This window comes from Pseudorasbora parva, chromosome 21, assembly GCF_024679245.1.
Source record: "Pseudorasbora parva isolate DD20220531a chromosome 21, ASM2467924v1, whole genome shotgun sequence".
In the NCBI taxonomy this organism is placed as follows: Eukaryota; Metazoa; Chordata; class Actinopteri; order Cypriniformes; family Gobionidae; genus Pseudorasbora; species Pseudorasbora parva.
In genome coordinates this window covers 24,222,890-24,249,096 of record NC_090192.1, presented here as the reverse complement: position 1 = coordinate 24,249,096, position 26,207 = coordinate 24,222,890, and the positions used below count along the sequence as shown (strand labels likewise).

At 38.1% G+C, this 26,207-nt stretch overlaps 1 protein-coding gene across 17 annotated transcripts in view; it reads right to left on the bottom strand.

The window, feature by feature from the left end:
• The window catches only part of nrxn1a (neurexin 1a), a 212,976-nt gene that overhangs the window by 80,216 nt on the left and 106,553 nt on the right, over positions 1–26,207 (bottom strand). For 13 of the 17 annotated variants that reach the window (XM_067430710.1, XM_067430707.1, XM_067430708.1 and 10 more), the window contains 3 exons: positions 14,712–14,915; positions 11,567–11,593; positions 1,400–1,522 (listed from right to left, as the gene is read on the bottom strand). In XM_067430710.1, the coding sequence (XP_067286811.1) occupies positions 1,400–1,522; positions 11,567–11,593; positions 14,712–14,915 (354 nt within the window). The remainder of the gene's footprint in view (positions 1–1,399; positions 1,523–11,566; positions 11,594–14,711; positions 14,916–26,207) is intronic. The other 4 variants (XM_067430713.1, XM_067430717.1, XM_067430722.1 and 1 more) reach the window with 1 other exon arrangement.

The following is a 26,207-nucleotide window of genomic DNA, read 5'->3' as shown; positions in this document are numbered from 1 at the left end:
TATTAAAATATTTTGTAAGCATATTGGTTAATTGTGTGAGTTTTATTTGTAATGATGAAGTAAAACAAATTGTGCTATTTTCATTATGTATAACACGTTTTATGTGGTTCAGATACAATAATATTTTGAATTTCTATTTATTAAACCAATTTCAAACTAAAAATTAAGGCAAACGGGTTACTTAATTTTGTGAATTAAACCAACAATATTTGTTTTACAGTGCACCTAGTAACTTAATCAACAAATAAATTATTTCGTATCTTATATAAATAAATTTACCTACATGTAAAATTCCTGTGGTTTTATATTTTGAAATCACAGGTTACTTTTGTTTTTATCTAACATACAACTAAGGAATATATCAACAAGGAAATCATTATATATTTGACATCATTTATATTAATAAAATTACTCTACTGCTCAAAAGATCGGGGTAATATTTTTATTAGAAACAAATACTTGTTTTCATCAAGGATGTATTAAATTTATCAACAAAAAAAAATAATAATAATAAAACAAAGTGTTATAAGATTGTAATAAGAAAGTTTTGAACTTTCTAATCATCAAAGTCACTGTTTCCAAAAAGTACTAAGTAAGTAGCTCACCTTTTTGAGCAGAAAATCAGCATATTAGAATGATTTCTGCAGGATCATGTGACACTGAAGACTGAAGCAATGGCTACTGAAAATTCAGCTTTGCCATCAGATGAATAAATTACATTAAAAAATATATATTTTTCATCAAATAAATCTTAACAACCCCAAACTTTTGAATGGTAGTGTTTATAGATTTTTATACATACATAAAGCAGGAAATATTTACATATTTTCATAATGCAAGTTAAAAGCATATTTATATCAGAGAGACAAAGAGGTCATATTTGAATCATATTTTAAATCAAGCAATCTTGAATTATGTTAGTTAACTCTTTAATTTAAAATAAAGTATTGTTGTATGTTCGTATCCACCTTATTTTTCAATGCAGAAGTAAGGTGTTTTCTATGAATGTGCGAGACTTCCGTTTTTAGCCGCAATAAGAAAATAACAAAAATAATATATCAAAGTGCAGTAAACTGTAAAAATGTTTGTGCTACAAACCAGCTTGTATAAACAAGCTGGTTTGTAGCACAAACATTTTTACATCAAGACAATGTATTGTCAAATCAAGACAATACATTAAAATGATATGGTAAGAAATACCAGTTTGCAACATAAGCTGCTTTATACAACTTAAAATAAGCGAATGACACCAGAAGCCAGACACATTTAAATTACAAATGGCTGTGGCCGCGCTTACCTGAAAAATAAGGTGGATAGGGTCAGACAATACTGCTCTGTACTCTCAACTATACACTTTCAGAGCAGGAAATGCTCAAGAACACTTGAGAATATAATGTACCTTCAGAAGGCTGCAGGTCATCCACCGTTAGCTTCAGACTTTTGCCTCTTCTGACGACACGAACTGTGTGCCATTCGTTGTCATTCAAGTTCTGGCCCGCAAATATGGTCTCTGGACCTTTACCTATAACATGTCCCACACAGCGGTTAACACAGGGTAGAAAGAGAGAGAGTGATAGAGAGACAGAGGAAGCAAGGGGTTGTGAAACGGGATAACAAAAAAGGGGGTGTAGAGAGGTGACCATGTAGAGAAAAAGAAAAAAGAGGGTTCATAGTAAAACAGCAGAAATGATCCTGTCACACATCACATTCACACATCCAGATCGATGTACTCAGTGTCCCGTGGTCGCTAAATCCAGCCCTGTAATGAATTCGGTCTCGCCCTAAACACACACAAAAAACTATTTGCTAAGCATACATAAAGTGCACTCGACTGATTTATCCCACTTCCGCCACTAGATGGAGCCCTTCAGCTGTTTTTATGATGGCCCTCTCTGAGGAAACTGGCCTGTGTCTGTTATTTCAGTCGAGTGATGTTCGGCTGCATATGCGTCTCACGTCCTTACAATTCCTGAGCGGTTTAGAAAGCACATCCAAAAACTTACAGACTGTAAACTCTATTCGAGAAAGCAATTTCTCGGCTGTAGAGCCTCCCCCTTATCCCATGCACATGTGCGGCGGGTTCGATGGGGCCCCCGGACCTCCGGGCTCCAATCGAGCTCCCACTAGATGATCAGAGCGTGCGAAGAGGAGCCTGCAGGCTTTGTGATTCGGCTCTCTTTGACACGTCGTTGTCTCTCCTAATCAGTCAGACTGCCGCTAAGAGGGCAGCGTGTCATTGTCAGGGGCCCCTGCAGCCCATCTCACTAGATAACAGGTAAAAAGAGTTGCCATTAAAGAACTGCCAGGCTCCCAATCGATTTTCTATCCCTCCCTGCTCTCAATTACGATGAATCCAGATCAGCCGGCCATGAGCCAGCTGTGAAGGAAAGAAAAGCGGCAGCATGGTAAGGTTTCAGACTGCGCAACAGCGCCCCCTAAAGGAATCTCTGCAGATCTACGTAAAAGAAAAAAGCCACCACTGAGGGGAAACACTAAGGGGCAGTACCTTTAAGCCTCCGGCGATATACAAGACATGACATGTGCTTTTTTTAGGCCTCTGACCATCACTGCAATATGTGTGGAAAGGTGACAGCGTGTGATTGGACATCTTGAAAGACAGCTTAAGGTCCATGGCTGCTATGCCTTTATTAGGAAGCCGTGTTCAGACAAACTCACAAGCAGCGAAGACAAAAAGCCTCTCCCTCTGTCTGGGAGGGCAGCTTGTTGCCATGGAACTGGGGCAGATGGTTGCGTGTGTCCGGTCACTTTGATTCTCATCTCCCAGGGTGGAGAGAGAGGGCAGAGTTAAATAAGACAGAGGCAGGCAGAGGCTGGCTAGAGAGCTCTGACAGGACAGGGCTAGCAGGAGAACACAGACTAGACGCACACACACACACACACACACACACACACGTCTAGGCCAGGAGAGATGAGGTGCATTGATATCTAGCTCATCCAGCTGAGAACGATACCCATGTGAAATAAGCGCAGGCAGCCATTTTGAGACAGGACTATCTTCATATTGAGGACACAGTAATTCAGCTCTACTGGGACTGACTACTCAGCAATGCTAAAGGCATTTTACAAACTCTTTGATCGACCAGCATATTTTAAAAATGGATGTGTTACAGCAAAAAAATTCTATTTTTCATAAAGTATTAGCCAGGGTTAGAAATGAACCAGGGCAAAAATGCTACCAAAAGTGACTGTAGATGTGAAGGCTAAAAAAATACAATTAATAATAATAAAAATAATAAAATATATGCTGTCGAAAGTGACAATAATGCCATATACATTTAAAATATTAAGATGTAAGATTTATATATTTTTTAATAGATTTTTAAGATACATACACACATTTTATATATAAATGTGTGTGTGTGTGTGTGTGTGTGTAATTATCTTATAGTTTTCTATATTTATATAATCTTATTCTTAATATTTATTATTAATTGGTTAAATTAATGTTTTTTGCATAAATAGATGGCATACTGTGTGATAGAAAAATGTATAGAAGGTAATGATAGGTAAAAAATAAAAGTAATAAGTAAAGGTATAAAAAAAATTCCCCTTAAGATCAATTCCAGGAGACAATTATTGACCCCTCATTTTATAATAAAATTAATTTCTGACACTGGTATTGACTGTGTCGCTCTTGTCTGTGACCAACCGTGTGTGAGAGGTTGAATTTATTAGGAATTATGGTTACTGATAATAAAAGGAAATGATTTGCTGGATGAAATTATAATTCAAACAGGATAAAACTGTCTGTTTTTCTGTTCATTATCAAATCTTTCAAATCACAGCATGATAAATAACCACAACATAAAACTACAAACTTAAACCAATACGCCTCACATTTCATTCTGTCGTATGAAGCAGTTTTTATAGAAAATAATTTAAAGGTCATCAAAATCTGAACAGGCGAACCATTTCGATGAAGCAAACTGTAAATGTCAGAGACCCAAGGTGAAAATATGGATCCCCGAAGTGCAAACCTAACTAGCCAAAATGCTGCTCTCAACCTATAGCCTGATTTAGCCACGAGCGTATAGTGACCCCACTAGTTTCTAAATATACATCTTTCATCCTGCTGACACTCAGACCATATTAACAACCCATGAGCTGATGTGACAGCGCTCTCTTAGTTGAACACACTGTCACCCTGGGGGAGGCAGAGTCCCTAATTGGCAACGGCTTGTTCTTTGTGTCAGAAGAAGAACAACGCTCATAAACACACACATACACACACACACACACACCAATGACAGGAGTAGCTATGGCTGACACAGATAATTAATGAGGATACAAAAACAGAGAGATGAGACTGCACAATAGCAGGCTGTTCAAACATGTAAAGCCCCTGTTTCTGTTTCTCCACGGGAGCTTAAATAAAACATCTCTTTTGCCCACAATCCCTGATTCTGTCTTTTTGTCATAGATTCAGACAATTAGAAACCATGTCCTTGAGCACAGAAAAAGAAACAAGACAGATATCACAATATATTTTGAGGGTTGAATTGACTTAAAAATCTATGAACGCCTACATGGGCTAGAAAAAAACAAAATGGCTACCATCCATGGCCTGTTTCTTAAATTTACCAAAAAGAAAAAGGCTTTCTTTTCCCTTCCTAAGTGGGAGGAGGGAGAGGTGGAGGTGGGTAACAGGACACACACACACACAAAATGGAAAATATATGTATTTTCTTAAATCATAGAACGAGAAAAGATATTGAACAAGAGCATGTATTTTAAAGGTTGATTTAACATCTATGTTTACTAGGGGGGAAAAAACAAAATGGCTGCCATCAATGCCCTGTTTTTAATGCTTAATGTCTTTTATGCTCTCCAAGCATTCATTTGATAAACATACTGTAAAACTGTAATATTGTGAATTATTCTATAACAGGTTAAATTAACTGCTTTCTATTTGAATACATTTTAAAATCAAATGTATGGCAAAACTGAATCTTTTGTAAAATTATGTTTTTACCATCACTTTTGATCAATTTAATGCATCCTTGCTGAATAAAAGCATTGATTTCTTTAAAGAAATCAAACTGACCCCAAACCTCAAATTTCTGATGCACATTATTTATCAAACACATACTGTTCCCCTTTCAGTTCCTCAGTTGAAAGAAAATGCAATAAACAACAAAATGAGTGGCACTGTTGATAATAGTTCTGGAAAAGTATCTTACTGAATTCGCTTCCTGAGTGACTCGTAAATTGAAATAACAGAATGTAAACAAGCAGCGCACAGCCGAGTCAGACTGTTTTTCTGCGTGTTGTGTTAAAAGGTAAACTCTCTGCAGGGGACTACCGTGCAAAACTTTTCCATTTCTGATTTGTTTATGAGACCTCTTACCCGACTGTATCGACGGGTGACAAACCACTCGTCAGAAATATCAGCGCTTCCTTCTTCACTATCGATGTGGAATTGGTTCCTGTGGTTTTCATAGGACCATTCGCACCTTTTCCAACTTCCTCCTCTGTTCATATGTAGTTGTGTATAATTATCTCCCAAGGCTCCTTACTGTGTGGGTAGATGCCCAACTGTGAGGGAGATGTGGAGGATCCTGACAGCTCCTGGCAACTTTGTGATTCGCACATCGTCAAGCTAGAGATGTTTTGCTTCTTCAATGCCAAAACAGCCAGTGCAATCAGCAAGACATTGCTCTGTGGAGGAGAGTGCTTGATGGCTTGGGCCCATTTCAACTGTACCCCTGCAACCGTTTCCCTCTAAGGAATAGATTTAGGTGAGGACTTTCTGGTAGCTTTAGTTAACGTCACCAGAATGCAGTCCCTTTGGGGTAAAAGCACATACATTTTGTACACAAATGAGCTGTTGAGAGGACACAGTATCCACTCAAACCCCTGGGACTCCCGATGGCTCGCTTTCGGAGACAAAATTGGGCCTTCATCAGGAAGCAACAAATCAGTTAAAGAGCCAATAATGTGGGATAAAAGGCTTTGGGTCCGATGCCCAGTGGTTCAAACAAAGTCATCCATCCTGCTCAGATCTCACCACTGGCCGTGGTGAAATGGGGGGCATCATGATGTGACCATCTGCTCTATCACTCAGAAATTAGGCCAGGTTAGGACTGAGATTGTGGGACCTTAATAAGTAAATGGCCTTTTAATACTATTCTCAGAGGACAGACTCACAAAGTGAGACTTATATAGTCAGCCACACCATGTAAAGATCAGTAAATACAGACGAACAAACAACACACACAGTGAAATCAGGCTCAGAGGGCTAGCATCGCTTTTCACCCTGTCCGGCGTTCTATCTGCATCACAAATGAAACGGGAGCATCGCCACTGCATATTTATGAACATGGCTGCTTCAGTAAATGGCAACCCTGCTGCATATTTATAGAGGAGGTTGTTTCAGAGAAATTAGGTCCTTTTGAATTCACATGAATCTCTTGATTCTGGTAAAGGATGCTCTGAATGCATCGAAATGTCTTCCCCTTGATGTTGGTAAATGCGTTTCTGCGCAAGGTGTTATTAAATAATCAGGCTGGAGTTTGTTCATGGGATCTTCTGTTAGGGGACAGGCGAATATGCAAGGGTTTGTTCACACAGGAAGTGTTCTTGCATTTCACCTGTGCTATTTTTTCTGTGTTAACTTTTGATATGCTGCATTCCAGATCAATGTCCATTTTAAATAATATAAACCAGATCGGATCATTCAGGGGCTGGCATAAGCATCTAAAATGTATTCAGCTTGTATTCACTCCATCTATGGTGTATGAAAGTTAACGGACCTATAAACCAAGCATATTCTATTGCGTCTCGAGACAAACTAAATGAAATTACACTGGTAATTTACTGGTGTCTGTCATTTTAGGTAGTTTTTTTTTTCACGCAGATGTGTTCGTTCTTTAAATAAGTTTGGTTTTAGTTAGTTATTTGATGCTATAAAGCAGGACTGTGCAATTATGATTGACATCTGTGATTGACAGCTTCCCTGAGCGAACTTGTCACAGAGGCACCAACAGACTTTTTTTCGGGATTTTCAGGAGGAGATTGTAGGTTTAACTCTAATTTCTACATTTCCATAACTGTTTATTTCACGTCGACATAATGAATCGGTCTACAGTAAACTGTACTAACAGATACTGTGGGAGTATCGTGGCTCTACTTGCTGCTCTCTACTATGCAGACTCAGGTCCCAAATCAGTGCAAGATATCAGTGCCATATTCAGACATTGGCTTCTTCACTTTTCTATAAATGGAAGATAGTGAAGGGGCGTAGTCCATCTTTTTTTACAGTCTATGTTATAAATATACATTCTGTTCCATTCCACTGTGCTCTGTGTAGCCATTTTTAATCAAGAATCCCACCTGTGTGAATATCTCCAATGCGCAGTTCATCTCTCTGTAAGAACATTTACATTCACAGTTATAATTGAGCTACAGCAGGTTATTGCGTAGTCGAGCTACAGTCTTTATCTGTCTAGGCATACATGACACAATGCGTAATCAAATATTTGAAGGAATAAATACACACTGTGAGTCACCTCTGTCTTTCAGAACAAGAGCAGAATGCTGAGGCCAATTGTAGTCTGTTTTATACAGTACTTTTCAAAAGATTGAGGTTGGTAAATTTAAACAAAGAAAATAAATGACCACTTTTATTCAGCAAGGATGCAATGAATTGATCAAAAACTGATGAAAAAAGCATTTATAATGCTACAAAATAAATGCCATTTTTATACATTTCTATTCATTGAAAAATTCTGGGGAAAAAAAACATCTTACAAAACCTGCAGAACCGTTTTAAACTTCTGCATTGATTTCTGAATGATCATGTGACACAGAAGACTGGAGTAATGATGCAATTCAGCTTTGATCACAGAAATAAATTACATTTTAAAATATTCAAATAGAAAAGTTTTTTTTATTGTTATTATATTTTCATTATACTGTATTTTTTTATCAAATAAATGCAGTAAGCAGAAGACACTTCTTTTAAAAACATTTAAAAATTGTACCAAACTTGAATGATAATGTACAGTCAAACCAAAATTTATTCAGACACCTTCAACATTTTCTCACATTCTCAGTTTATTTGCTATAGTTTAGAAAATGATTATAAATATGACAAGAGTTAAATTGTTTCAGAACATATTCATCTTGATAATGTCATACCTCTGATAGAAAGGTATCAGCTGTTAAACTTAAGTACACAATTAGATAATACCAATTTAGGTCAACCAATTACCAAGCAATGCATTCATTTGCTATTGAAAATTTCCCACTTCTGAAGTTGTGATTACGAGCTCATTGCATTTACATTTTTACTTGAGAGAATCTTCATATCCAATTTTTAACTAGGAAACTAGTATTTACGATAATTCCGATAGCATGTGAAGGCGACATTCATTTTGTTCAGTCTGTGGTGTAAAATGTCACATTAGCAATTAAAGACAAAACACTTCATCAAAACATGGTCAGGTCAAAGTGTCTGAATAATTTTGATCCCAAATTCTGATCAATTTTACTGGTAGTCCACTGTTTGAACATTGTGTATATTATGTCACAGAGTACTTTTTGCTATTCTCACTTACATAAATAAACTACAGTGTCCAGCACCCACTAGTAAAAAAATATATCTGGTATCTGAATATTTTTTGGTTTGACAATACATGTTGGACAAAACCAAGCTATCATATCACAAAAGAAAGGGGAAACAAAAACTGCATGATTTCAGTTAGTTTAAAGCATTAACACACCATTAAAAATAATGGAAATGATTGATTTAGTCAAACAGATCATTCATGTGAATGGAAATGCTTTGTAGTTACAAATGCAGCCTGTCAGATTGCATGATATGAGCCAAGTGAGAAAAGCCAAGACAGACTGTGTGACATCAACAGATTTTATAATAAACACCATTGACTGACCGGACAGTCTGTGTCTGGTCTAACATCCTTAGCTGAGGAAGAGTATGTCACACTAAGAGATGCAAGACTGCTGAATTTGCCCTACGATAAAACTAGAAAATAAATATTTCACAATCCTTAAAATTTGTCTCGGACAGCAGAATAGTGGCAAAAAAATCTAACAAGCTGCACCCTAATTTGTCACTGGCCTGTTTACAAGACTACTGTGTCTGGGAGTGTGTTGTGCTCCCATTATGCAGAGGGAGTAGACGAACGGATGTGGCAAAGCCCTCCGAGGGAGCTCAGGTGCTTTGTTATCTTGGGCATTCAGGTTAACACACACAACTGCCTCATCGCCAAATTAGCCAATATACCGAGCTCAGGGTTGCAACGAAATAACAAAACAATAATACGCACACAGAAGCCTGTTAAGACGCACATGCAAAATACACGTAGACCAAGAGACAATGCACTTTATCAGATGATTTGATGAAAGGTAAAATCCTTGAAATCTCTGGATGCTTGTGATTGGACGAGAAACTCTATGAAGTAACACACTTGCTGTTGTTACTATGCAACAGCGTAAAGCAAATATTTCTGAAGGCCAAATTTGGATGCAGAGCCATATTAGTTAGATGATGAGGGAGCTGATCATTACGTTCATTCTTTGAATATGAATGAGCAATGGCAGTTTGGGGACATAAGACTCTATGATGAGTCACTCAAAGAGATACGTACTGGAAACAACCAAACACAAAAACAAACAAAGACTCCTTTGAAAGAGACTTTAGAGACTGCTATTAATTACCCTGAGGCTTATGGAGAATCAATGCCAGGGAAGGCTGGAGTTCTCAAATAAAAATAAATAAATAAGAAAGAAAGAAAGAAAAAAAGGAGAGGAAAAAATAGATTGGCAAAGCCTGCAGAGATGGAGATCACCTATCTTTCTCCTCACATCACTTTTTTTCTTTTAAAGGGATACGCAAACAGTAGACATCTCTGTGTTTTTATATATATTAGTGATGGTTTATAGTGACTATGTAAGAATACACTAGTAGCCAGGTGTGTATGTACAAAAATGTATAGCGCAAAAGGTTGCAGGGGTTCATTCATATTTTTCATTCATATGTGCAAATCTTGCATTTTCTGACACTCGCATAGCAGTCCGGTGTACAAAGATTCACACAAACATGTATGAATTTAGCACATTTCTTGGGCACATTCCCTTCACAAACGAAATTAATCCACTGCATCCTCGTGTGGTTCACTAATCAGCCTGGAAATCTACACGCACCCTAGCGGCAGCAAATCTAATTTGCCTCGAGTGTAGTCTAGCAACTCTCAATAGACTTCTGAGCTAAAAAAACAACAAAAACTGGTCAGGCCAATCGCATCGTGTATAGAGTCGGTGGGCGGGCTTAACATAATGACGGCAGAGTTGCGTGCTACTAGTACACACAGAAACTGGCGAACGGCGGTCTTTCGAATCGGCTTTGGTCGTGACTCTGGAAGACTTGGAGTTAAGCTTTTTTTTTGAGAAAAGAACGGCACTGAAGTCATTCTTAAGAAGGGAAGATGTGTTCGGAGTTTTGCAGACCGAATGCGGCGAAAGTTAAATCTATCAATTAGCTCTACTTCACGTTGCTCTGGTTGGTTGTAGTGATATCCAATTGCGTGCAGAGGGAATTTAAAAGAGAACGTTTATCCCGCCCCTCAGATTGAGCCCTGCCAATGGGGAGTTCCCAGACCAAACATCTTGATGTGGGTCTTGCTTCTAATCAGACTGATTCATTCATGAATCACGGTTGATTCAATGATCTGGTCATTGTAGTTCTCCAATTAACAGCTCACTGGAGAGGAAGACTGTCATCAAATCATTTCATTTAAACATAATTTTGAATGAAGAAGGATTAAAATATAGCACACGCCATATGGACTACTTATATGTTTTTTTGTTGTCGAGTGTAACAGATGTGCTCCATGTATGTTGCTGTATGGAAAAAACCTGGTGAAGATTCAAATATCAAATTTTTATATAAATAATGATCAAATTCATATGAGCATAGAAAAAGGACAACACAAGGTAAGTAGTAAATACTCAATAATCACGCAATTTTCAAAAAATAGCCACATTTGTCTCTTCCCACCGAAAAACGAACACTTCCTGATAGTCTCTCCTTCTGCAGTGACCAGGAAGCATCATAAATAGGAAGGGAAGGAAATAAGAGGCAGTCATTGGCTGTCAAGCGTGGGGCTGAGGAGGGATTTGAGGAGAGGCTCTCTGAGGAAACGATCTTTGCGAGGGTTATTGGAAACGGCGTGAGCTGGAGTGTGATCTGTGAGTGAGAAACTTAATCGCCTCTCCTCTCATTCCAGTCAGCTCCATTTCTCACATTCCTAGAAAATGGCTGCCAGGGAGCCCGAAGGCTCCTGCAGCCCACAGGCAAAAACTAGCCGTACCTGACAGCTCGCTAGCACTTTGGAAACACCACTCAAAGCCCTGCTGGCCGCAACACAGAGGCTTCGTAACCGCAATGCTTTACACTTCTGATAGCATACACACGCACACACGCACGCACATACATACAAATGAACAGTACACATACAGAGGGCGCTTTGGTTCAGTATCATAGAGGCAGAGAGAAGAGGAAGAGAGGGGAAGAGTCACTTACTGGTAGTACAGTTTATCCTGATACAGTCTAGATGGGGGAGAACAGACAAGATGTAAATTCAGCCTTCAAGGTTATGACTGCAGACATCCATTACAACACATCGCCCACAAACTGGGGACGGACACGCAAACCAAGTGGAGCGGAGAGGCGCTGTTACGCTGACCAGATACGCACTCTTTCTTTTCTACCTCCTGCACGCCGATAATGAACCCCAGGTGGAGTGGATACAGACTCGCTGCCAGTGCTAATGAATATTCATGCCTTCACTGTGCCATAATATATTTAGAATTAGGGAAATTTGGCATGTATCGAAATGTGATTATACCCAGTTCCATACGAGTCTCGGGACTGCTGAATATTCAGAGGTAATTGATTAATTTGCTCTCTGGGTTAGCTCAGAAAGCGGCACAGGAAGCAGAAAAGAGAGAGAATCTTGCCAGAGAAACAGCCTGTCCTCGCCAATGGCGCTGCTGATGCTCTCATGTGCACATTTTTAAAACCATTTCCCTTTAATGAGTAAAAACAGTCAAATTAAAGAACGGATCACATTTGAAGACTTTGGAAATGGGAAAAGGGTCGCAAGATAAGAGGGAGAGGAAAAACTTGTGTTTATGGACATGCAGCAGAGCACCAGAGCGTGTCCACGGTAAGCCTTAGCCTCCTGGGAGAAGAGCTGAATTCAGAATGCTCCTGTAGATTAAAACACTCCGAAAAAAACCCACAGCCCTTGACTTGAGTTTCGCTTTTCCTGCCTGCATGTGAAAAGAACTGTAGGAATAACAGGTTGTACGGAGGGTTCTCACAGCGAAGCTTTAAGGAAAACAAGTATGTGTGAGTTTCGAATGTGAGCGTGCAAATAAAGGACAATCTCTGTGTAATTTCCCTAAAGGCAGTATACTGACAGGATCATTATTAATGCTACTAATACTGCTTTTAAATAAATTCTATTCAGGTCTCAACAACAAGGATTATTCATTTTATTTTTTTGCTATCACTTTATATATAGATCTAGTCTATGTAGAAATATTCTAGTCTATTTATATAGAATTTATGTACCTATAATTTAACATATTTAATAATACGCTATGAAGTGTTTATATTTAATAAACCTTTGCAGAGAATATACTGACATTTGATTGAGCTAGATAGCGTTATTAAAACAAAACATTAGAATTAATTATAACAATGTAAACTATATCAAATGGTTTTCAAGCCATAAAATTGATGTACAAGACCAAAGAATGTAACATTTTGTAAAACTCTTAACACGTACAGTCCTTATTGTTGATCCCTGATATTACTTATTAACATTCAGGATGTTTAGCCAACAGCTACTTTTCCAAACCCCATGTTCCCATGTGAATCTGCCTTAACACAAAAACCTAAATCTTAGGTTAAAAAAAAGAACTCAAGGTGAACGTTCTTTAAACAGTAAAAAGTAGAGTACCGCTGAGACTCCTTTTCTGAACAGCACAAAGCAACAGCTTTTGTTCAGGTTGGTACTGTATAATATAAAACCTTGCTTGAATCCTGCGAGGAGGCCCCTTTCCCATTACTATCTTTTGCAAAGCGTATTTCTGGAATGGGGAATCGATATTTCTCGTGCACAGCCTGGGCTGTCCCATGCTTCAGTGTGTGCTATGATGGAGTGGAGGGCCGAGAGGAATTCAGAGCATTACACAAATCCAGCTCTATCTTTTTCCCATGAGGCTGCAGCCCGTCGCGTGTCGTCAACCACAGTGAAAATCGTGGCCGCTAACAGCCAGAGAGCAACGTGTGTCCACCCTAACAGGGAATGCAGTGCCCTCCGGGGTAGAAGAAATGATTGGTGTTTGTGTGGGTGCATGTCTGTTTGTGCATGTGGAGGTGTGCGGGTTTAAGTCTACTGGGAGTTTTTAGACATGCTATATGTAAGCGGACATGGTAAACTGCACAGTGTATGTCACACTGCCAGATGGGAATGGATGACATTCACAGTGAGAGTTCTGCCCATTTCAGCAGAGGAACTTTTTAGCTCACTTTTGCATGAGAAATACCTGACATGATGTGGGAGGACAGTTAAACGACTGATGTTCAAATTTACTTACTGTGAACTGGCTTGAACTTGCGAACAGCAGAAATGGTGCTTTATGAGTGGAGCAAGACTGTACAATATTAAGCTGTGCGAACGAGGGAGGAAAGTGTAGTGGCTTCTGGGGAAATGTAAATGAAAAGTGCTGGGCGGAACAATGGCTTGTCAGTATTCCTGACACGTGTAACGCTCTAGTGGGGAGTCTATAGTATGCAGGTGTAGGACTATTGTGTATCAGTACAAGGCAGGGACTGTGCACTCTCTGGTAGGGAAAGTCTACAGCGTGCTCATCTGGGAGTGAGCGCTTGGCCGCAGACTCTGGCCGTTGAAGGTTCTACATCCTTCTATTCAACACAAACATTTTTAAATGTTTAAGGTCTGTGAGAGAGAAAGTGTGTGTACTGTATATACTTAGCTATACTTTAGGGACAAATGTGTTCTCAGAAATGGGCTAAACCTAACAAAACCTTAGTTTAGGGACATCAATGAAAACATATTAAAGACCCCCTGTGGTGAAAATCAAGTTTTTGATGTTGTTTATATGTCTATGTGGTGTTTTTAATATGCTTTAAGACAAACCATGTGCAAATGCAGAAATGAACCCCATTGCTGAGTATTTTCTCCTTAAAATTGCAGAGAAAAAAAGACTCAAAAACATGGTTTGAACTCGCCGGTTTTTCTTACATGACAAAATATCTTGTAAGCAATTACAATTATTATTAAACATATTACAATGTTATTATGAAAAATGTGTTCATCCACTGATGTTATATAATTTTCAAAGCTTTTATAAGGATACACATTTTTAAAAGGTAGACTGAGATGGCAGATAAAGGAATAAAATTATTGACTACAGGGGGACTTTAACTTTACATATTAATACATACCTGAATATTAAAAGGGAGAAAAATGAATCAAGAAATCTGTATAGTAAAACTCATAAACTCATTAACATAGAGAATAGATAAATAAACAACCAATTGAAAACCAATTATTCCATGCCGTGTTGTGTATGTGTGTATTTCTAAGTGTGACGTTAGCCATTAAGGTGAGCTCTCCAATTGGCTGATGTACCTAGATTGACAGTGAGCCGGACACGCCCTCCATCCAGCTCCAGCCTCAGAGTGTCAGCCGAGTTCCGGGAGGTGGTTGCCATGAGAACACCATAGGCACGCTGGGAACGGAAGCGCAGCGACACGTCTTCTGCCTCTGTGTGCATCACTACTGGCAACTGGATCTTCATGAACTTACTGCCATCATAACTGAGGATGGTGGCATCTGAGAGAGAGAAGAGGAGAGAGAATTTAGGAAACACTAAAAAAGGAGAGCGCTGGGCAGTGGCAGTAGCTCGGTGGCTGATCATAAACCCCACCGTTGATGGCGACAGATGAATGACTGGTTACTAAAATGTTTTACAGCCAGACACTGAAATACTCTACAGCATTTCACAACAGTAGAACACAACTGCTCAGTCTAACCAGAAGATAAATGCCATAAAAAAGACTCGTTATACACCACATTTTATTTCTTCGTTTTATTGCAAAGCAGTGTTTATGAAGACGCCACATAATGTATTCCAGCTGAGGGCTTTTGAAGCGCCGTTTACCGCCGTCCGTTGCTTTAATCTGTTTATTCGCATTACAATTATTTTATTGAGCAATTCAATTTAGTGAGCCGGATCTCAAGACATCTAATTTGCAATGGGAGATAGTCGAGATCTCAGAGCGACTGGTATAATCTTACCAGCTGCTCAATCAGAGAAATACAGTCCAGACAGAGAAGAGGAGACACGCATGCCAACCGAAAGGGTGACGTTGCCTGATCTGCAATCGCTACGCACGTTTCCTGCATAAAAGCTGGTTCTGGGCAGGAATCAATTGGAAACAAAAATAGATTCACAAAAATCCCCCCATTCAACCCCATTGTTTTGTTTGTTTTCACATCATCAGCTTCAATTTTTTATGGTAAAAAGCTGAAAAATATATATATTAAAAGGAACACAAAATGATAAACAACAAAAATGTAAATGAGAATTAAATGCGCATTATATACTGTGCGTCGCATTACATAGTTGCTTCAGATATTTACAAATATATGTGAATTGATTGCTATCAATTTTATTTGCTAATTAATAATTAATATCTCATGCTGGCATTAGAATCAGCTTGTGATGGCTGTTATAGATCGTTTTGCTTTTGTGTACATGTCTAACAGAGCATAACTTTAGCACACGGGACTCAGACACGTATGGGCCAGGGCTCGCAAAGCCTGGCAGGCCGATCAATCTCTTTATATTCCGTTCTTGTTCTGCCATTTTCTCTCCCTCTCTCAAGTTGACGTCTGAAGGGCGGCGCGCACGCCTATGTGTATGGTTGGCGCTTATATCGTCCGATCTTGCGGGCTATGTGTAATATAAAAATAATAGTCTAATCAATCGCGGGTGCATGAAAAATAAATAAATCATTGTGTTGGTTTGATAAAGACGTTTACGAGCCCTGTGATCGAGAAAATCCTTCCAGTTGCCGCTTCTCCCTCAACCTCTTCCTCATGTGAACTGAACTGACAGGGGAGCTGAAGCTCATAAAATATGCAAATCTTCTCCAATCCTAAGGGCGTTTACTTCCAAGTCTGCAGTGCGTCACGCCCACCAAAACCCAGCGTTTTAAAGAGAGCCTCAAAACCAGTGTAGAAAATAGCCTATTACTTACTAGTTATGATGTTTTTGAATGTAAAAACCACACGAACATCATTAGTTGACCTCAGACAACAGTATAAATAAATAAAGCCAGTTCATGGCACCTTTAAACTTACCCATACCACCACACATTTCTCTAACTTTACTCATATCCCCCCTCAATATCAATATACAATATGAGCATAATAAGTACATTATAATTATTTTCTGATTTTATTTCTTTGAAGTACATAGTAGTTAAGGCCACCTAATATAAAGTGGGGGCGAAGTCTCTTATTCTCATTGAATCAAATACTAGTGAAATATGATTACAATTTAAATGTGCTTTTTATTTATTTATTTTTATCTCAACTTGCATTAACAACTTGACGGTGAGTAAAGGATGACATTAATATGTAAAAACTTTTATTTATTCCTGTGATGACAAAGCTGAATATTCCAGTCTTCAGTGTCACATGATCATTCAAAAATCATTTTATGCTGCATTTCATTATTTCATGCTGAAGAAACATTTCTTTTTAATATTAATGTTTGAATCTGTTGTGCTTTAAGGTTTAGTTCACCCTAAAATGAAAATTCTGTCATTAATTACTTACCCTCATGTCCTTCAGGTAGCTGTGTTTTGAAATCGGCCCATCACTATATAAGTCGTTATTTCGTTTTTTTTCTGCGCACAAAACTATTCTCGTTGCTTCATAAAATTATTTTAGAGCCACTGTAGTGAGATGGGATTTGTAACGATGTCTTCAGTGCCTTTTATGGGTCTTGAGAGATGAAATTACATTGGTGTCAAAGAAGGCCTTTATGAGTTAACGGATTTCAACACAAATATCTTCATCTGTGTTCCGAAGATGAATAAAGGTCTTACCGGTGTCAAATGACATGAGGGTGAGTAATTACTTACAGAATTTTCATTTTTGGGTGAACTAACCCTTTAATATTTTTGTGGAAACCATTATACTTTTTTTTTTTTTTTTCAAAAGAAAAGCTTTTATTTAAAAAATGAATCTTTAGTAACATTATAAATGTCTAAAATGACTGTTATTTACAAATGTTGTATCAACTGGTAATTGATAAGTATTGCGATAAAAAAAATGCAGTAAGTTAGTCTTTGTAAAGTAACTTTGAAAGGTTTTCAGATCACTAGCCTCCATTTCAGTGGAAAAGTGGTACAGGAAACTTAAAATCACAAAAGTGCTGAGTGTATGCATTTTTCTTGAACTAGAGAGAAAGGTGGCACAAAAAATCCAAAATAGGTCTGATGAGGAACTCAGTACTGTGTATAAGCCTAGATAATTTAGCACGATAATGGAGGCTGGACACATCTGCCTCTGTGCAAAGACCGGCCTCTCAGCCAGAGGACAACATCTGGCATGGAACCAGAACAGAGACATCACTCGCTTGTGAGGGAGCTCTGGAGATGATGAGGCTGCAGGCTATCACCAATTAGGCTGCCCTCTTCCTCGCACACCCACAGACACACACTCTTCCTGCAAATTTGATGCCTGTCTTGTCTCAGCATCCTCTGTTTCTGTTACACCATTGCAGAGCCCGAGAGCACAACAGAGAGAGAGCGAGGCAGCGGAAAACAAGACGAAGACAGGAACACAAGTACGGCAGAATGCATACTAATCAGCGCAGTGATGTGATGTACATTCAACCCCCAAGGAAGAGAGAGTGCGTGAGATTGTAGCCACTGAAAAAAGGTACCATAGTCATGTTTCATGAGTATTATGACTCAACTCTTGCAAAACATTGATTTACCTAAAAAGCCCCACCTTACAACAGTTCACCATTGTAATTATAATACATTTTTGAGGCCTGTAGGAGTGCGTGTGCCATAGCATTGTGTTATAAATCTCAGTAATTGTGCACGTAAAACAATCCAGTTCTATCATGTCCCATTCTCGTCCAATGCATTTTCATCTAACTTTCGGATTAATCAGACAAAAATAATCTTTTTTATATACCGTATTTTCCGGACAATAAGTTACACTTTTTTCATAGCTTGGCTGGTACTGCGACTTCTGCGATAGTCAGGTTCAACCTATATATCAAATTTAATTCATACTGACTGACAAAAATAAACATTTAGCTACATCTACAGCCGCAAGAGGGCGCTCTATGCTTCTCCTTTAGCCTACCCCTGAAGAAAACAACTGAAAACTGAAAAAAAAACTGTTAATCGAAATGTTAATTTGAAGACAACCACTGAGAAAGACTGAACACAATGCCCCTCCATAAAGAAAATCCTATTCAGCAAATTACAAACTGCAGGTAGTAAAATATGCAGCCAAAAACAGTAATCGGTAATCAACTGGCAAAAAGCAGAGGTTACTTTAACTGTAATGAAGAAAAAAAAAGAAAGCTAATTGCGGACTGAAAGCAAGATGGCCAGAACTGAAGGAACGAGTCCACAGATGTGCTTGAACAATGCTCTGCCGTGTGAGGCTCAACCGCGCGAGACAAACGCTGCCCGTGTGTGAATCATAGACGGTGGGAATATATTGCAAGCGGGCTTGTGCTCTTTTGCTTCTGCCCTGCCGACGCTTAAGTGTGCGCTGTGAAGATGACGTTATAGTCCAGTATAATGTGAATGTTTTTTTCCTCTTCATGACGCATTTTTTGACTGATGCGACTTATACTCCAGAGCGACTTATAGTCCGGGAAATACGGTAATATCTTCCCAACGTTGTCTTCCAAACAATGTGCAAGCTGCAGGATATCACAACAAATATGCCAAATGTATAAAGTATGTGCAAATAAATACAGTATAACACAGTTTTGAAGCATAAAAACTATTTAAATCACTTTATTAAAAACAATAATAAAGAAAAACAAGCATAAACTGTGTTAACTGCTAAGAAGTTAAATGAACTGTGGTAACATGCAAACTCACTTCTCTGATCATAATGCACAGCGTACCCCTGGGGGAATGTGAGGTGACAGAAGGGGTAACACGAACAAAATGCTGACTTTTGCCGTTCATTAATTCTACCCCATCTTAAAATAACATTAAAACTGGGTATGTATTTCTAACAGGCAAAATGCTGTCTCGAGTGTAAAAGCAGGAAAAAGGTAGTGCAGTAAATGGGCAAATAAATGAAATCCAATCAAATTACCTCAACTTTTGCGGTCAAAACTGACTGAAATCCACACAAGCAGAGTGGTTGTCTGCAGAGGATGCTGCCTTAGCAAATTGCAATACATTACTGTCATGTAATGTATCTCTAAAAGTGGGATTTAAGCACTTACTTGCATGAAGAACAAATATAGACAGACTGTGCATAGAGATTGATTTTAGATGCAAACTCTCTTCGATTAAGAGACATACCCTGTGTGAGTTCTTGTTTTTAATGAGCAAGAATGCAATTTTCACAAATATCCACACCATTGCAAATGTGAAATGGATTTTATACAACAGTTCAACAAAAAAAAGGTAATATTTGATGTAGCCTACATTTTAAGCAAATTATTACTTGCTCTACTTGCGACGCAAGTGTTTTTTGCAAGTTTCAGCCCGACTTATCATTTTCAGGTCGAGTCCCAAATTGTTTAAATAGCAAACGCACTCACGCCCATCTGTTCGCCCATGGGCATGCTGGTCAAAAGCTGGTCGCTTTTGAGGCAACTGAATTCAACTGTGCCACTGACTACCAAAAACCTGGTCTAAAGTCAATAGTGCAGTATTTATGTTATTTAAAGGAGGCATTAGTAATATGTGCCAAAATATAGGAGCACAACATGTGTACACTCTGATTATAACACACACAGAGATGCGCGGCAGCACACAAACATTTTAAAATATATTAAAAAAAGATATGTACAAGCGTTCAGTCTTTCAGCGCAACTGGATTTGAAAGTGAATGGGAGATGAGACTCTGGTTTATTGCACATTACAGCCAAAACACACACATGACTCATTAAGAGACTAGGTACAACCCTTTTGGACCGTGCACCTGGCACGCAGACCGCTTTTCGTTGTTAAACTAGCAAAAGTGGATTCGGATACGCCATAAGTGCACCTGCGCCGTGCACTTCAGAACACACACTTAGGGCCCAATGACTCGCTCATTAAGATTTGTCACTACCTACTGGCCTTTTTTGTTTTGTATATTTCAAAGTATCACTTCATTTTTAAAATAAAATTAATGTTATACATATTATTAAATGACAGAAACAATTAATAGGGTTAGAAAAGCTTTATAAAAGTAAAAAAATGCACCTGTAGTTTAAGGGGGAAAATATGGTCCCTTAATGGAAAAGGTGTGACTGCAGTAGGCAGAAGGATATCCGATGTCTCAGGGTATTTTTCCTGTAAATGAGTGGTGGAGGTTTTCTGTGTATAGCACACAGGCATGATTAATCAATAATATAGTTCATATTTTCCTTATCGGTTTTAAAAAAAATTTTTTTTTATAAATGATTGTTCCTAGACCTTTTGGGCAAAATTCAGTGCGTGTTATTCAAAAAGTAACAAAAAAAAAAACCCCTCTGTAATCTTGAATCAAGAAAGGCTTATAGGCAAGTAGATGTTTAGCATATTGTTTCCAATAATGCAAAAACATTAAGAGCAATTTAATGTTATTTAAATGTAACAGAAGCTGTAGCATTGGCATCCAACAAGACACTCAAAGATGACATTCCAACCTCTATGTTTCACAATTAAACTTCAAGCTTGCATTCAGATTTTACCCCCCCTTTTCATTATACAATTGATTTCCAAAATAAAGTCAAACCATCTATGTTACAGAAGTTCAGTCTAAAAAAAAAAAAAAAAAAAATTGGTTACAAATTCTGCATCATGTAGACTTTAACAACCACAAAGCAGGTGCCCACCTGCTTCGAGCTGGAGCTCCCAATGTAGCCTTTAACCCTAAACCCCAATCTTTAGCCCTTCCCACAGAGACCCGCTCCAGAGAGGAGGCAGCCTCAAAACAATGACAGCTTGACAAACGAGCCCCCCTCTCGTCTCCAGTGCAGTAGTCTCACGCCAGGGGAGAGGATAATGAAAAGAGAGGTATGGCCAGTGGTTCAGAAAGACCCTCATTGCCTCCTCAAACAGCGCTATGCAGTCACACAGCGGGAGAGCGCAGCAGTATGGCATCTGCACCGCTCGACAGCCCACACATCACATCCAATCTGGACAAGATGGAAGTGAAGCTCTCTGTGCCTCGCAGAGGTCTGCAGAGGTTTCAAATGAAGAAACATGCTAGGAAAACAGCATGGAGACGGAACAGAGGAAGGACGGGAAATGACAGAATTGAAGGAGTGATCAGTAGAGCTCAGCTGTCCACAAATTGAAACATACAAAAGGGGTTTTCTTCAACTATAGGAACTTTTGGACCCTGTGGGCTTAAAATAACTCAAATAATATTAAAACACACTTTGACTAGTTTAATATATCTGCTAATAATGCCCAACATTGTGCATTCCTGCATGAAAGGAAATTATGTAAAAGAATGTTGTCAATTTTCTGAAACGTCATGGATATTTCCATTATGTCACAGCCACCAGATATAGAATATGTTTTGTGTAACTGCATTCTAATGAAAATGATGGTCATGGACATTTTTTTTTTTAAATTACCATTTTAAAAATTACCATTAATTAATAAAAAAAATGACCATTATAAAAAAAATATCAGCACAATAAAAAAATTCTGTCAAAAAAAATTTCACAACAGATATTTACCTTGATTGTTTCATATTTGAAATAATTACCAATTTGATAACTAAGTGCATTGAAATTGAGGGGAAAATAATTGTGCTGTCAAATCGATTAATCGCGATTAATTGCATCCAAAATTGAAAAAAATATCACCATACAACAACATAATACGCATTTTTTTGTAACTCCGCGCGCAGCTCCGCATCCGAAGATGAACGAGTTCTCAGCGAATCTAGCCGAGCGTGACGTCTCATCACACCGGCCCCCAGTTTGCACATTAGGTGCTTATATTTACAGAATGAGCCTATAAAAGCAGAAATAAGCCATTTTAAATAAAGATCCATGTTTAATCAAATAAATAAATAAATCACAACATTAAAGTTTAGTGAAATTAGGAAATATTTACGAGATCGTTCATTTAGTGCATATTTTGTTCTCATGTCACAAGTAATAATATCAAGCCAAGGTTTACTGAGTTTTACACAATTCTTTTGTAGTGTGGTTTTTGGTTAAATGTACTAAAATAAATATCATCACCTGTGCACGTTAGCCCACTTCTTCTCGACGCTTTTTCCTGATGGTTTATAGAACAATTACTCTGAATCGCACTCTGTCGTTTTGAAAAGCACAACGGCGAGCGCAGCAAGTATAAACGCCTCGTCCGTTTGGGGAGGAGCGCGCGGCGCGCAGTCAGCAGAGACAGGCGAAAGTATAAACAAGGCTTGAGACGCGGCGCTGCGCGGAGCTGAGCTTCGAGGCTTGGGTTCGCGACCCTCTGAAGAAGACATAAAAGAGACGAGAGGCTAATATTAGGAGCGTCTTAATCAGCTCCCTAGTTCAGTAGTCAGGGCACTGATCAGGACATAACGGTAAGTCAATGGACTGACTCCCTGATCAGTGCCCTGACTACTGACGGAGCAGATTGAGGCACACCCATTGTGAAGATCGATATCTGTATTTTCACAGACGTCGCATCTCTCATAGACTACAGTAGCCTATTTAAAAAAGGCACATGCATCCGTTATATTCTCAATTTAATTTACAAAGCAATCCCTGTAAAGTTTTTAGGTAAACTATAGAAGAGACCAGGATTAGTGTGTGTCACACTGGCATGACTCGCATCGGGGCGCGTGGCATCAGGATGGTTTCGCATTAAATAAACGGCATTTAGGAGATTATCCACTCATTTTCCCCCGGCCTTTATTTGAGACCTGCCTATATTTGTTCATGTTGACCACGCCCCCAGCCACTATCAGAGGCCCGGCGTTTATTTGACTACAGGCTTTTTTTTGAGGAAATATGGTATATATATATATAAAATCGAAATTTCCTTGATTATATACATGCATATGTGTGTATTTATGTATACATAATAATTATACACAGTAAACACACACACATATGTAAACACAAACTTTTATTTTGGATGTGATTAATCGCAATTTATCGATTTGACAGCGCTATAAATCCATTAGAGTAGTTTTCATGAAACTGTCCTTTTTTTACCTACACCCATGCATTTTGAAACAAAAATATTGTTGAATATAAATTCAAAGTTTTTTTTTTTCTTTCAAAACCCTACAAATCTATCCTTTTTATATGTAGTTGGTGTATGTATTAAAAAAACAAAACAACAACAACAACAACAAGCAACACGTCACATGCAGCATATGACATAGGGGTCAAGACAATTGCCGGTTAGAATCACGTTCCGGTGGGTGGGTGGGCATGGGATGGTGTCGTAGATTGCCGGTTAGACTCGCGTTCTGGACGGGATTCTGTTCCGGCCGGGATCGCATTCGCGGGGGGACCGCAGCGCAATCAAAAAGGCACTTTCACTTTCAAAGGGCCAAGGGCTCAAAACGAGATGAGAGGATATATCGCATTTTGCTTATAGCGGTTTGGAAAGAAACTGCATCTTGCAGTAGGCTACATAACACAAGGTATACACAAGGAAATATAGTACCATGAAGCATTATGGTACCAGATGAAGCATTGATGAAGCAGAGAATAGGTTCAGTACACAGCAAAATGGCATGACAAACTCTTTTTTTTTTTTTTTGGCGTTTATCGCGTTTTGGAAAAGAGCTCTTCATATATTTATGGAAATGTCAGAACTGCCACAATTTGTGTAAAAATATTAATTTCAATTTACACACAAACATTATAATTTTTAATAATTATTTCACTTGTTTAGATCACAGATTTTTATGTTTATGTTTAAAAAGTCAATGTAAAATGTAAAATGTAAAAATCTATACATAAGGCATTTATAAAAGATTTATAAAAAAAACAAAAACATTTTTTTTTAATTTGATTTAAATGTAACCTTCATATAACAAAAAGGGGAAAAAAAGCTAAAATCTACAGCTCATAGCTGTAGAATGGCTTTAGCTTCTCTTATCAAATGACACAGATCTCTCAATTAAGGAAAATCTTGTTACAACAAGAACTGACCATCATGAAAGCTCCTCAAACTGCCGCTCTCCTGGTCTGTAATGAGAGAGACGGAACTGGAGGACCGCAGGTAGAAAGGAGTGTACATGGCTGGTCACTCTCTCCATCTGCCCCTCCATCTGTTGCTACTTTCATTTAGTGCTCGGTGCTGTCCAACTCCTCTGATATGCAGGATCAGCCCAACACATGCAAATGGAGACACTGTTATGCAGGAATAAATACCTCATCCGTCTCTGTCTTTCCATTTCCATCAGGCTACCACATAATCTCACATAAAGCACTTTTTCTACTCTCTCTCTCTCTCTCTCTCTCTCTCTCTCTCTCTCTCTCTCTCTCTCTCTCTCTCTCTCTCTCTCTCTCTCTCTCTACAAATAAAGAAATAAAATAAAAAAATGTTTATGATGTGGCAATCAATTAATCAACTAATCATAATTCAATCCTTTAGTATCATTGATATATTAGTATAGCATTTTTTACTATTTCAAATTCATTTATTTTGGATTTAATTTCAGTTAATGTTAAATTTATTTAAGGTAATAAAATATTTTGGGTTACAATATAGTTAGTTAAAGGTAGGTAAATGTGACCCTTTACCACAAAACCAGTCATAAGAGTACATTTAAAAAAATGAGATTTATTCATCATTGGAAAGCTGAATAAATAAGCTTTCAATTGATGCATGGTTTGTAAGGAGATTATTTGGCCAAGATACAACTATTTAAAAAAATCTAGAATCTGAGGGTGCAAAAAAATCGAAATATTGAGAAATTCGTCTTTAAAGTTGTAAAATGCATATTACTAATAATAAAAATTAATTTTTGATATATTTACGGTAGGATACTTACACAATATCTTCATGGAACATGATCGCTACCTAACTCTTTCCCTGCCCGGCCCAAAACGTAATTTTCCAGGTTTCGTTTTTTTCAGTGTTAGACACTAGGGGGGCGCTATTATGCATCTTCTGAATGAGTACTGAATCTCCTGATCAAAACACACGCGAGAAAGACGCAGTAAAACAAGCAGTCGCATGTGAACAGATGCATATGCAAAATAACGTAATCATCAACATTAAACATATGAATCAAAAGTATCTAATGTTACTGAATGAAATGTGGATGAGCATTTCATGGAAATGCTGGGGAATGCATGGATGTGGATGGGCATTTCCTGGAGACTGTGTAAGCAGTAGGGGTGTTGATGGACTCGATCTACTCCATCTGTGTTTGATCATCGCTCTGAATCTGGAAACAGTCTTTCACAAAAAATTTATTTTCTCTGCTTTTTGTTCAAAATGTTGCTTTTTTATGAACATTACCCATACTCAAGTGTTGATAAAAAAGGAATGCATGAAGCTAGAATAAAGTATTTTGTTTTGTTGTTTTTAAAAAAAGAAGAGGGTAAGCTCTTTCTTTTGATATTGCATATTGTATAGATATTCATAAAATAAAATATTCTATGGACTATTATTATTATTATTTTGTGAAAATGGTCAAAAACCCTGGAGGTGGCTGGCAACTTTTTTTTAAAACGCTGACGGGGAAAGAGTTAATATCCTAATGATTTTTGGCATAAAAGATTATCGATAATTATGAACCATCTAATGTTTTGTTGGCTATTGCCACAAATATACCAGGAGGACTTATGACTGGTTTTGTGGTCCAGGGTCACAAATCTAAAGTGGACTAGGGAAATAATATATTTTTTTTATGGTTTTGGTAGTTTTAGTTATTGATAATCCTGTCACA